Source organism: Pimephales promelas, chromosome 13 (genome assembly GCF_988280905.1).
Source record: "Pimephales promelas chromosome 13, fPimPro1.hap1.1, whole genome shotgun sequence".
Lineage (NCBI taxonomy): Eukaryota > Metazoa > Chordata > Actinopteri > Cypriniformes > Leuciscidae > Pimephales > Pimephales promelas.
In genome coordinates this window covers 8,275,683-8,288,346 of record NC_142781.1, presented here as the reverse complement: position 1 = coordinate 8,288,346, position 12,664 = coordinate 8,275,683, and the positions used below count along the sequence as shown (strand labels likewise).

The 12,664-nt window shown below is 38.3% G+C and overlaps 1 protein-coding gene across 3 annotated transcripts in view; it reads right to left on the bottom strand.

Moving 5' to 3' along the window:
- The window catches only part of plekhg3 (pleckstrin homology and RhoGEF domain containing G3), a 97,954-nt gene that overhangs the window by 21,938 nt on the left and 63,352 nt on the right, over nucleotides 1–12,664 (bottom strand). For all 3 annotated transcript variants that reach the window (XM_039667128.2, XM_089118392.1, XM_039667129.2), the window contains 3 exons: nucleotides 6,888–6,988; nucleotides 2,071–2,140; nucleotides 697–743 (listed from right to left, as the gene is read on the bottom strand). In XM_039667128.2, the coding sequence (XP_039523062.2) occupies nucleotides 697–743; nucleotides 2,071–2,140; nucleotides 6,888–6,988 (218 nt within the window). The remainder of the gene's footprint in view (nucleotides 1–696; nucleotides 744–2,070; nucleotides 2,141–6,887; nucleotides 6,989–12,664) is intronic.

Here is a 12,664-nt window from a genome sequence, read left to right as displayed (position 1 = left end):
GTCGTCTCCGGACGCATTCATATGTAAATTGCACAAGCCTACTTCGTCTACAACATCGAAAGATCTGTATTAGTCCATATAGAGACCCTCCCCTCAAAGAAGTCAGGACAGAAGTAAAATTGACAAAAGAGATGGATTAAACACCAGGTATAAACGGTCGAAATGTGTCTCCCTCGTCTACTTGTGATCTGATCGACCAAAACGCACCATAATATCAGGTGTACACAGATTCAAAGACACTATGTGACACATTTTATCTAATACATCACATTACTGGTATTGGCCCTGGATTTGTGTGCTTGTCCAGGCATTAAAGCCCTTACTAATCATGAATTTGATCCGGCCACCCTATAAAAGTAATTTATTGATCTAAAAAAAAAACAAAAACAAAAAAAAAACAGTGTTATTATTTAAATGAAAATGAAGTAAATTCACACCATAATTCTCAATAATGGAATGTTAAAAAATTATAACGTATTAAAATGATAAAATAGTTATAAATGCACATCACATTTGTATTTGTTTTCTTAATTTAAAAATTAGCAGCCAGTCTGTATATTACCAAAACACCAAAGGAGCTTTTCCTTAATGCAGAAGATCTGAAAACCTAGCCAAAGGCTCTTCAACAATTCTTGTTATCTTCAATTATCTTCTTATAACGCATATGCGTTACTTTGGCCATTTACTGCAACTTACTTTGGGTAATTGGTGCAATATTGTGTGTAGATGTCAAAATATTCACGCTAAACATAAGAGAAAAAGATACGTTAGTAAAGGCACACAACATCACAAAACCACATCACACAATGCAAACATTCAGCAGAGATGAGCCCCAATGACATCATTTGATTTGGACGTTATCATATGCAATAATTAGCCCTTCTGGAGTTTGAGTATGGTGAGGTTGTTTTCATGTAAAGATATTAAAGAATTTAATGATTAAAGGTACACAATGTAACTTTTGGTGTTAACTATGTTCTGTAACTGCATACGTCTTGCGGAAGAACACAGAAGCCGGAGTTACTTCTCTCTGTTTATGTATCCGAGTCATGCAGGTACTGGGCTACTCCACAGCGGGTGTTGTCCCACCCGTTTAAAATAGAGTAAATACATAAACACTTATTATAGGCATACTGTAGTGATTCAGGATAAGACAAAAACGTGGTTTGGAAGATGGATTCATGATGTACTCGCTCATTATTAGCCTGGATGCCAGCCCGAACTCCGCCCACAACATTTTTTGGACGGGAAGTTCGGTCTGGACACGATCCATTGAGGAGTAATTATGATCGGTTCAGAAATCATCGGCCAATCCAATTGCCAGGGCGGGCTTTATACAATGATTGCCAGGTGGTCTTCAGTAACGTAATCCTCACGTCATCAAAGTGCGCTTGTCAAAGATGACTGCAGCTGGAGAATTGAGATGTATAGATTCCGCTGTCTTTTGTAAAAAAAAAAAATAATAAAAAAATAAAAAAAAAATAAAAAAATATCGACAGCGCATTCATTTTAATAGACAAACAGAGAACTGCAATCAAGGCATTTGTCGATCGGAAAGATATTTTTGGCGTCCTTCCTACATGATTCGGGAAAAGTGTAACTTTGACGTCAGCTGACGTCAGCTGGCTCTGACGGTCGTTAAGAAGATGGGACGTAATGAAAAGCCTGTGGTCGTTGTGGTTTCTCCTTTGGTGGCACTCATGGAGAAGTAAGTAAAAGAAGTAACACTAGTTATTTAACTTCTAAAATAAATAAAGTAGGCTACGTTCTGTATTTGAAAACTGCGCTATGCAAAGGAGCTGACTTATGCGTTGCTCTGATTGGTTGGTAGGTCTACCGACTATCCAATTGAGTGCAGAGGTTTTTTTTTTTCCTGGTTCGGTTACGACACGCCTCATAATCAAAGCCTAATAGAGCGGTTTCAGACTCATATTCTTTCTTGAATACGAGTATGACGAAGTCAGGCTAGCTCATTATATCAATTTTGTAAATTTTAGTTTAGTAACATAATCGTTGAAATATGATCAGATCTTAAGCCATTAAAAGGAACTGTGTCCATTTAAACATCACCTTGATCACAAAGCATCTGGCAATGGCCACAGGATCATTGTCACACATGTCCAGTGACTGAAGCAGCTCACTAAAAAAAAGAGAAAACATGTTTACAAACCCCAAAACATCAAAATAATGTTCATTAAAATACCACATGCTCTGAACACTGTAAAGTCAAAACAGACTCCTAAGGCCATTACATCATTAAGCTGGCAAAAGGCCTTGTGATAAAAACAAGAAGACACGTCATAAGTTGTTCAACAGCACATGCAGTCTTGCAAGTCACTCATCCTCTTATCCGTGGCCAATGAGAAAAGAACATCTCTACTGAATGAGTGTGTGTAAGGAGCGGCTTACATTTCCTTAATAGTAAAATCACTGTGATGTGAACAGTGTTAAGAGGATTATTCCTTTACAAAAAAATGAACATGATAAAAGATACTTTTTCTTTACCACTGGTGTAAGAAATCTGAATCTCCTGTTCATGGCCAGGTTCAATCCATGTTTAAAATGGATTTGAAAGCACAACTCAGGGATTAGCTAACAAACACCACAGCAAACAAAGGAAATTATTCCAACACTTTCTGTCATGCATTTCTGATGAAGCACAAATGGAAACACGCCAACCATTCACTCACTTACTGTATGGTATTGAGGAGAAAAGTATCACTCTGGGGTAGGCCAACACCTGACAACAGGTGAGACAATTACGCTTAAAAACAATGGACTGATGATGACTGGTTAGATGATGGTTGGATGTGTGTGCTTAAGTCTCCAGAGATTTTATGGAAAAGCATGCAAAAATGCCACTACTAACTGACAGAGCTCATAAAATCTAAAGCCCTGAGTCACAGACACACACACATCATATTGATTACCGTCCACTAGTACTACACAGATTTTTTTGTTCAAACAATGAGAACAATGAGAAATTTTTTGTTCTCTAAAATGAGAACGACTCTTTGCAGAGCAAATCATGGTTCGTGTACATGGTTCGTAATTTGTACGAATTTTACAAGGTGGCTAATTTTAGCCTCTGATTTGAACGCTTTGCTTGAAGGGGTGTGTCTGCTGTGTGTAACCGGCCTCTGCTGTGATTGGCTGACATGCTTGCATATGAAATAAGTATTACATGTGAAACTCTCTCAAATAATTTTACTACAGCTATTGAATCGTGAGATGTTTTTGAAGTATTTAGATCTATTCCCATCACATAAAATGTTGCTGTGATGAGCATTGAGCAAGCAGAGGACAGTCTGTTCTGACAATCGCGAGGGTGAAGATCTTATCTTTGTAACGCAGTTTCTGCACTCTCTCTAATGCTTTCACCAATGCAGACACGAAGATGTAAATACAGTAAGAGCTTCGTTGTGCGGTGTAATGTGCAGTGTAATGAGCGTTCACAGCTGATGAGACCGACGTTCTTGTCAGGGCAGTGAAAGACAGAGAAGTGACGGTGTATGGGGATGGGAGAAACCCTCGCACATCAGCGTCGGTTAAACATTAGCCTATATACGCATGTTTCTTGCCACTATTGGACAAACAGGTCTGATCCTTCAGTACTACAACTAGCCTTAAAAAAATGGGTAATAAGGTTTTTTCATCTTCATGTAAACTACAATGATTTCCCTCATGTGTTAATATTTTTCCTTGTCATAAAGTATGATTTGCAAAAATAAAAACTGTGTTGATGAGAGAATCAAAGCGCGTTGTGCACCCGCTACATTATGGCCAAGTATGCGCGCTTAAAATAGCATTATGAACAACGCGCAACGCGCCACTGACTTTAGACCAGTTTTTTTCTGGTCAGTGGCCCAATTTTTTTCTGGAACTGTAAAATATCTCAGCACTCTACAGCACCAGGGAATGTTTGCGCCGAAATACGCCTCCTTTTTGTGCCGATCCGCTCAGGGAGCGCATGTTCATTTCCTAGTTTACCGACGTGCGTCTTTTGAGGGAAAAAAAAAAAAAAAAAAAAAAAAAATCTTGCAAAATAGGAATGACACATGCGTTTGTGTATAAAGTCATTTGCGCTGGGTGCAAGATAGAGCCCCAGAAGTTGTTTTGTAGCTCGATCCGAGGCCAGCTCTTGGCCCAAGTTGAGGAAACAGTCGTCGGTGAAATGTTTGGAAATATCCAGAGAAAATAGAATTAACCCATTGTTTCTTCAGAGGCTCGGATGAAGGAACTAAGAAATACTTTTGTGTACATCCATCCAAACACTGAGCAACGGCCATGCTTACGCTGCGCAGTTCCGCCTGTCATTGAACATGGGCTGGCATATGCAAATGTTTGAAGTCGTACATATTAATGATCCCGACTGTTGCATCACAGTCGGTGTTATGTGGAGATCAGTGTTGCCACAGTTACTTTGAAAAAGTAACTAAGTTATTTTACAAGTTACTTGATTTTTAAAGTAACTAAGTTACTTTACAAGTTACTTGATTTTAAAAGTAACTAAGTTACTTACAAGTTACTTTTATTAGTTACATTCAGCAGTTGCTGACAACACACCCTCAACATAACGACCTCAACATAAAAAAACACACGACGTCAACATAAAAATTATAACCGGTTTTGCCAACATTCACTTTATTGGAAGTGTATTTTTAACAGTAACATCAACAATCTATCTCCTGTCATTGAAAGTTTAGCTTAAAAACTATTTCCTGAAAAAAACATGTTTTCCAAAAAAAAAAAAAAAAAAAAGTCTTTCTTGACTTAACTTAAGTCTTTCTTCACCTCACCATAAATACTTGTTTTTTTATAAAAAATAAAATAAAGACAGCCTTTCTTGTCTTCCCTTAACATAAATACTTGTCTTTATAAACATTTAAAATATAGACTATAAAATTTCTTGACCTGACATATTTAACAGTTAACACTGTGACAAAACTTACTATTTATAATCTGCATTTTTTATTTTTTTATCTTTATTTTTTATCTTATGTTTAATCCCATGTTATGAGTTAATGAGAGAGGCGAGTAAAACCAGTGGTTGTACATCATTAACAGAAGCTTCTCAAACCTCTCGGGTTGAAACGAAGGCGACCGTGTTTAATCGCAACATTTCCTCCACAACAAACTGCCCGACCAACTTCTTCAACTCCCCCCACTTACTGGTTTTGCAACGAAGTCCAGCTTTTGCTTTTGTGGTGGGGAACCTGCTCTCTGCTTCGCATCACCTGGCGTAACTTGCTCTGTAAGTTTGGCTGTGCGGTGCTGCGAATCCAAATGTTTTTTGTTTGTTTTTGTTTTTTTTTAATTTGACGAAGTGTTTCTGTAGGTAGATAACACTTTGTCACCGCCAGCAGTTTACAACGGACCTTAATGTTGCCGTCTTTAGCTGAGACAAACTCAAAATAGTGACTGTATTTCCAGCTAGAAAAAGCGCATCTCTCTCCTCCCTCCAACGTTGTTTACATTTGTGTCGCTGCGTGCGTGGTACACGTGACGTGAACCTCATGCTGAAAACGTGACTTGTCGCGCACACTCCCCGAGATGCAAGAAGAAATAAATATATAAGGAAAATTACAAAAATAGTAACGCACAGTGACCTGGATAAGTAACTTTAATCTGATTACTGGTTTCGAAATAGTAACGCGTTATAATTACTCGTTACTGAAAAAAGGGGTCAATTCAGAATAACGCGTTACTTAGTAACGCGTTACCGGCATCACTGGTGGAGATTCGCCTGTTTTTCAGCTGTGTTTTTTTCAAAAACGAGATTTAAGTAAGAAGGAGAAAACAATGGTGTTTGAGACTCACTGTATGTCATGTCCATGTACTGAACTCTTGTAATTTAACTATGCCAAGATAAATTCAATTTCACATTCTAGGGCACCTTTAAAATAATTTATCCAACCATATCATTATTTTTATTTTTTTAATTTACGTGCCCTCATAATATTTAGTCAAAATACCTTCCCCTTCCCCTCCCCTCTCTTCTGTGATGGGGCAACCTGTCACTCACATGAGATTACAGCAATTGCAAACCACAACCATTGATCCAATCAAATCCCCATCTGCCACTCATTATTCATATAAGATTATTAATCTTCGGTCAGAGCAGGGCAGGTTTTCTGATGATTTGTGCTACCCACCTCCTATTAAAACATTATGTAGCACAATTCGACAGCGAAAAACGCTACCTATCCGATTGTGCTACCAGCATCATATTCACGTTTGTGCGTCCTATTCATGTGGCTACGCACATTGACGGATCTTGCCCACCCAAAAGGGTTACTGTGCCCCTGCCTCCCTCCCCTCTCTGCTGAACACGAGAGAATTTGAAAGCAGAGAGAGTATGAGTTCTAAAGCGATTACAAATGCATGTTGGTTTGTTTCCACTACAAATGTAAAGCTGAACCAACGTTATGTGCCCTCGTAATAATTAATCAAAATAACCCCACCCCCCATTGTATACATTGTAGCGATGTCTGCTTTCTCGTTACCAGATAACAGAAGTTTTTTTTCTTACAGAAAAGCTCTAGCTAAGATGCGTATATTTTTGGGGTGGTCTGTCTTTACAGACTGAGTGTCTGAAAACCAGATCTTGAGTCTGTGAAGATTAAGATAATTTCGTGAGCTTCAGTTTGGCACACGAAATAACTGCAGTGACCGCTTACAATTTAATTCTGTTGGTGAAGATGCCAATAAATGTATCATTATTGGTGTGAACAGCCTTTAATCTAGATTCTTAGTTTCTTCTTTGTACACAATCTATGCAAAGGTGTGGCATTCTGATGTCTGTACACGCTTCAATAAACGACTGTTTGATGCTGCTGGTGTTGGTTTGGTTGCATAAAACAAGTAAATACTGAATGAGTTCTTACCTGTTAAACTCATAGATGTCTTCTATGTTTCCAAATAGAGCACACACCTGTTCTGGCTTGATGGGAAGATCTCCTGTGTCTATGATGTGAGCAAGATAGTCCTGCAAGAGAAAATCAGTCTTGAATATTTAAGAATACTTTTTACTTGCATGAAAGCACAAATGACCAGTGGCAGCATTAGGGCGGGGCCTGCTGGGGTTATAGGTCGTCAAAAATGTGCATAGCACAGAAAAGCCCAGCCCCGCTGTTAAGTACACAGTCTTGTGCCTTTGTCTTTTTGTCAGATTTTCAAAAATGCTTTTGCTTCAAATTAAAGTTTGTACTGTTATGATTTACCTCGTAGCTGATTGGCTTATAACTCCTTTTGGGAGTTAAAATTTTAATTTTTTGGGGGCGGGGGGTGGGGGGGGTGGGGGGGGTTATGGCTCAGGACGTTTCTGAATGGTTGGTTAACATCAGTGTTGTAGTCGAGACCACCTCACTCGAGTCCGAGTCGACACCGAGACCAGAGAGAGTCGAGTCCGAGTCAAGACCGAGTCCATTGAGAATCGAGTCCGAGACCAGAGACGGTTGAGTCCGAGTCGAGACCGAGACCAGTGAGGGTTGATTACCTAATTTACTTTTATTTACTTAGAGAAATCCTTTTTTTTTTACTGAATTTACTTAGAGTTTAAAAAATATGATCAGTTTAGGGTAAAAAGGCCACATAGTAGGTGATGTTAAAAGTAATTTTATTACAATTTGTCATGCGCAGTTGCGCACTAGAAAATCACCAATCACTGGGCGTGTCAATCACTTTAAAGAAATATTTTATTAACATACATTAATAATCATGAAAAATATTTTTAATTGAACTCGAGTGGACTCGGGAATAATTCCGAGTCCTAAAAAAAAAAATGTTCGAGTACGAGTCAATTCCGTCCATGACAAGACCAAGACCATTAAAATATGGTCTCGAGACCGAGTCCGAGACGAGTCCGAGTCTCGAGTACTACAACAATGGTTAACATAATGTCACTTTGATCTGTCTTTTTATGTACTGGCAGGGTAGAGTAGTGAGATACGAACGCTTATTTTACTGATGTATACGTTAGTTGATGGACAGACTGACGTTACAAATAATGGTCATGAAAAACGTTTTCCTGTGATTTGCAAAGATTAATATAAAGATTAATAAAACCAGCTTTATACTGACCCTTGTTTATAAAGAAGTCTAAGATAAATTATTCGCGCAAACATAAAAGCATTGACGTTGATTGTGGAGAATATTCCCATCGTAAACAAAACTCAGCCACTGCGTCTTTAGCGGTTCAAATTTAGGAACATCAGAATGATTTCTGTGTTTGTTATTGCACCCTAGAACAGAACAACACAATCGACTCCATTCTGCTCCAGCGCATCAACAATGAGGAGGACTATGATGACAGCTCGCTCAGGGCGGGTCTGTGTTGAAACACTGCCGTCAATCAACAATCGTGGGAGGGGCGTCATGCGCCGTGTGAGGTCACACGGAGAAACAGCTCGATTTGAGACAGGGAATACATACAAGGAGATTAAAACAAAAACACTGCATGGATTTTTATCATTAAATGATGGTTGTGTACAGGCACTGACAACACACATTGCAGTACAATCAACTTGTAAAAAGTGAATGTACCATTATATGACCCCTTTAAAGCAGCCTTCGTTGCTGGGTGCCGCTAGTGTGCTCATCCTCCAGACCCCATTTAATAACCCCCATAACTCAAATGTGACCCTGAATCACAAAACCAGTCACAAGTCGCACGGGTATATTGGTGGCAATAGCCAACAAAGTATGGGTCAAAATTGTCGATTTTTCTTTTATGCCAAAAATCATTAGGATATAAAGTAAAGATCATGCTACATTAAGATATTTTCTCAATTTCCTACCGTAAATACATATAAAACATTTATTTTTGTGAGTGAATGCAGACCATGAATGGACAACTTTAAAGGCGATTTTATCAACGTTACGATTATTTTGAACCCTCAGATTCCAGATTTTCATATATAGTCAGCTTTCAGCTGATCTCAATTTCGAGAAAGCTACCCATGTGAATGGTTTTGTGGTCCAGGGTCACAGATATTGTAGTACACTACCCCTTGCCAGGAAAATTACATTTACAGGTTTTTTCATGCAGATACTGACAAGCCTCATTGTTGCAAGGACAAAGAAATTTGACTAAATGCCATGTCATGCAGCTGCATGGGGCAAGGGAAAGCGAAACTTCATACTGTAAGTTTCACATGCTTATGGAAAACACCTAAGCAATTACAAGTCTCAGCAGCTTTGTGAATAGGTATTAAGAAGAAAATCTTACCTAAGAACTTTTCCTGCTATTTGGGAGAACTCTTAGTGGGAAGATAATATGTTTTGTAAATACGGCCAAATCCTAAAACCTACATATCCTTTAAAGCAAATGTGGACAGATTATTCAGTACTGCATGATCTCAGGGCTGTTATATGCATCCGTTCACTAATTCTCTGAAATAAATTTAAATAATCTGTTAAATTCTCTCAAAGTGCAAGCTTTTAAATAAATGATATTGTGATGCATGTTTATGCGGCGTTTTAAACTCAACTTAAGCATGTGATAATGCTTTTTATGTTCACACCTCATGACTGTTTGTAATCTCACTTCAAGCTGTGTGCCATTGTGTTGTGTACTTGGAGGACACAATCCAATTGTCAAACCTGTTGTTATATAACGTGATAATCCTAGTGCATTGGATGCCTGACAGCTAACGAGTCATAATAAGCAATTCCTACACTTCAAATGCATTCAACATCTAATGAAAAAATGCATTCAAGTGTGAATAAAAAAAAAAAGCATCGGAATTGAACATGATGTGTGAGACGTGATATGGCCTGATGGGTTTAACCACATCTCACCTACAGTGCACTGATCTGACCTCCTAATGGAATAATCAGCTTAAAGCTGATGAACTTTCTTAAAGCTTTTTCTGTGTTGTGTAGGGAGGGGATCCATCAGCTGTTGAATGGATGGATGCAGCTCTGAATGCAAGTTTGCAGTCTTTAGTAAGAAAGGGACGGGGTTTACGAGGACTAAATGATTGGAGAACAGTACAGCTCAAATTTGCCAGTGCCATTTTCCCCTGGTTAAAGGTGTTGTCTTTGAGGCGGGAGTCTGAGGTGGGAGACTTCTGTTGCTAAGTCTGGTGGACTTCAGCAAAATGGTTCAAGTTCTTAATGGTATTTCTGTCTAACACCTGGATTAACTGATCTAGAGGATCTGTCTGTACTGTTTGGCCATGTGAAATAAGTCTGGTCACTTAAAGGTCCTGTATTATGCCCCTTTTCACAAGACGTAAAATAAGTCTCTGATGTTCCCAGAATGTGTATGTGAAGTTTCAGCTCAAAATACCCAACAGATCATTTTTTACAGCATGTTTAAATTGTCATTTTTTGGGGGCTCAGAAAAAAACGCTGTTTACGCTGTTTAAGTGTGTGCCCTTTAAATGCAAATGAGCTGCTGCTGCGTTCATCTCACGGAATGATGATGATAATATCAGAAACTCTCAGTAACGGTGTTCATTTCGAGTCGGACAATAATGCCTACAGACCTAGAGTGCTGTATAGAGATGGAACAGGTATAGTTTAGTCATTTAATTACGGTTATTATAACGTATTTGTCATCTGCTTGTATGTATCCATTATTTATTAATAGCCTACAAGTCTGCTGTTTCGGACCAGGTACGAATGATGATCAAACATATACTGATGAGTTTAATAAAGTTTATTGTACATCACACAAAAGATGAAGCGTCAGTTTTACTTCAGAAAATCACTGTAAGAGCTGAGTAAACACGGTAAGTTATAAGAAGTGCGCAAGTTGAGGAAGTTGAGGGAGCATTCCTGTGGGCGGACTTTAGTCGAAAAACTGTTCTACTGACGTCATTCATTAAAGAAGGAAGTAGAGGGATGTAGTCCAAACGGGCCGTTCGATGATAGGCTACTTCTGTCAAATAAAATATCTCGCTTGGTATTGAACTTTGAGCTTTATAATTTTACAGATATTATTTATACTCCAACAACAACATTACACATTTATACTCTAACTTATTTTAACTCATTTATACTTAATCACGTGAAAATTCTCATCACTAACAAGATATAGCAGGGTATCTGCACATTTTTTAACAGCAAATTTAATGACTTTTAAGACCTTTTTAAGTACTCTAAAAGGCAAATTTAAGACTTTATCACGACACAAAAAAAGGAAAATGTTCAGCAAGACACGACAGTGTTAATTTTGGCAGCCCTTTTTGTTTTAGTCTTAGTCTTCAGATGAAAATGCTTATTGGTCTTAGTCACATTTTGGTAATATTGTCTTTCATAGTTTTAGTCTAGTTTTAGTTGACGAAAAGTCATTGCATTTTTTGTCAACTTTTAGACATTACTTTTAGTCAAACTTCAGTTACTGACATTCATTTTGGTAGCTATTTTATATGTAGTCTTTAGACAAAAAATGACATTATAATTTTTCGCTTTAGGCCTATTCAATTAAGCTTATGGAGACATTTGAATCAAGATAACAAGCTGTATTGACAATGCACTCTTTAGCAGTAACATTTGTGCAATTCTACATATCCCTGTTCCTTAGTTCAGTGGTTCTCCAATTTTTTAGAATACAGTAACCCCTCTTGCACTTAGACTGCAGTCACACCTTTTCCATTTAGGGACAATATCTGCCCCTTTTAATCGATTTTTTTCCTGTTCATTTTTTTACCTTTATAAATACTTTAATAAAATAAATAATGTTTTAAATTAAACAATGTTCAATAAATATCAATGATGGTAAAAACGAAGTAATACTTTTAAATGTTAAATTCAAATTACCAGTAGGTGGCGGTAAGTCACTGTCTTTATGAGCGAGTCATCCGCCAACCGTCATCGAGTCATTCATTCATTAGTAACAAACATGGTAACAAAGCAAGTGGCTGAATTTATGAACGTGTCTTGAATCTCACGAATTCGAATCACCGCTGTGTGCTGCAGTTCTGCAGTGGCTTTCGTTGCAAAACAGCAATAATATGATCAACAATAAAAACACTTCTGGATATCAGCCTGTATTGATCGTAGATTTAGATGCACAAACAGCTTGTGACAGAATAAAGACCAACGACAATGACACTTCAATTAAACTTTGATAATATCAAATGAAGATCCCTGAACTCCAGCTACTTATCTCTTGTTTTCAGATCATCCGCGCTTCTTCAGCAGTGTAGAGCGCACGCGAGCATGGTTGCCAGATACCATTGACAAGACCGGGTAGACGTGTTCTTTTAACAGAAAGCTCTGACTGGGGATTTAATTATTTAAATCTGGCAACCAAGCATGAATGCTCGTAAACGCAGTCTGTAAATAAAACAAAGAAACGGATGGCCAATCAGACAAGAAATTAAAGGTCCATCCGTGAAATTTAAGACCTCCTTATTGGAAATTTCAGATTTTAAGACATTTTCAGGCCTTAAAAAAGCGAAAATTTTATTTAAGACATTTTAAGTCTTTTTAAGGACCTGCGGGGAGTCCGGGGACCCTGTATAGAGGTCTTCACAGTGCACCCCAGACCCGGGACCCGACCCGGGACCCGTACGGGTTTGGGTCTATATTTTAAATGATCAGCCGGGTCCCGGTCGGGTCCGAATCTATTACTTCGGGTCCCGGGTCTGTTTAACATTGTGTGTATGTAATACCCGTGCGATCGGAGTGCAAAGTGCAATCTCAAGCGCGT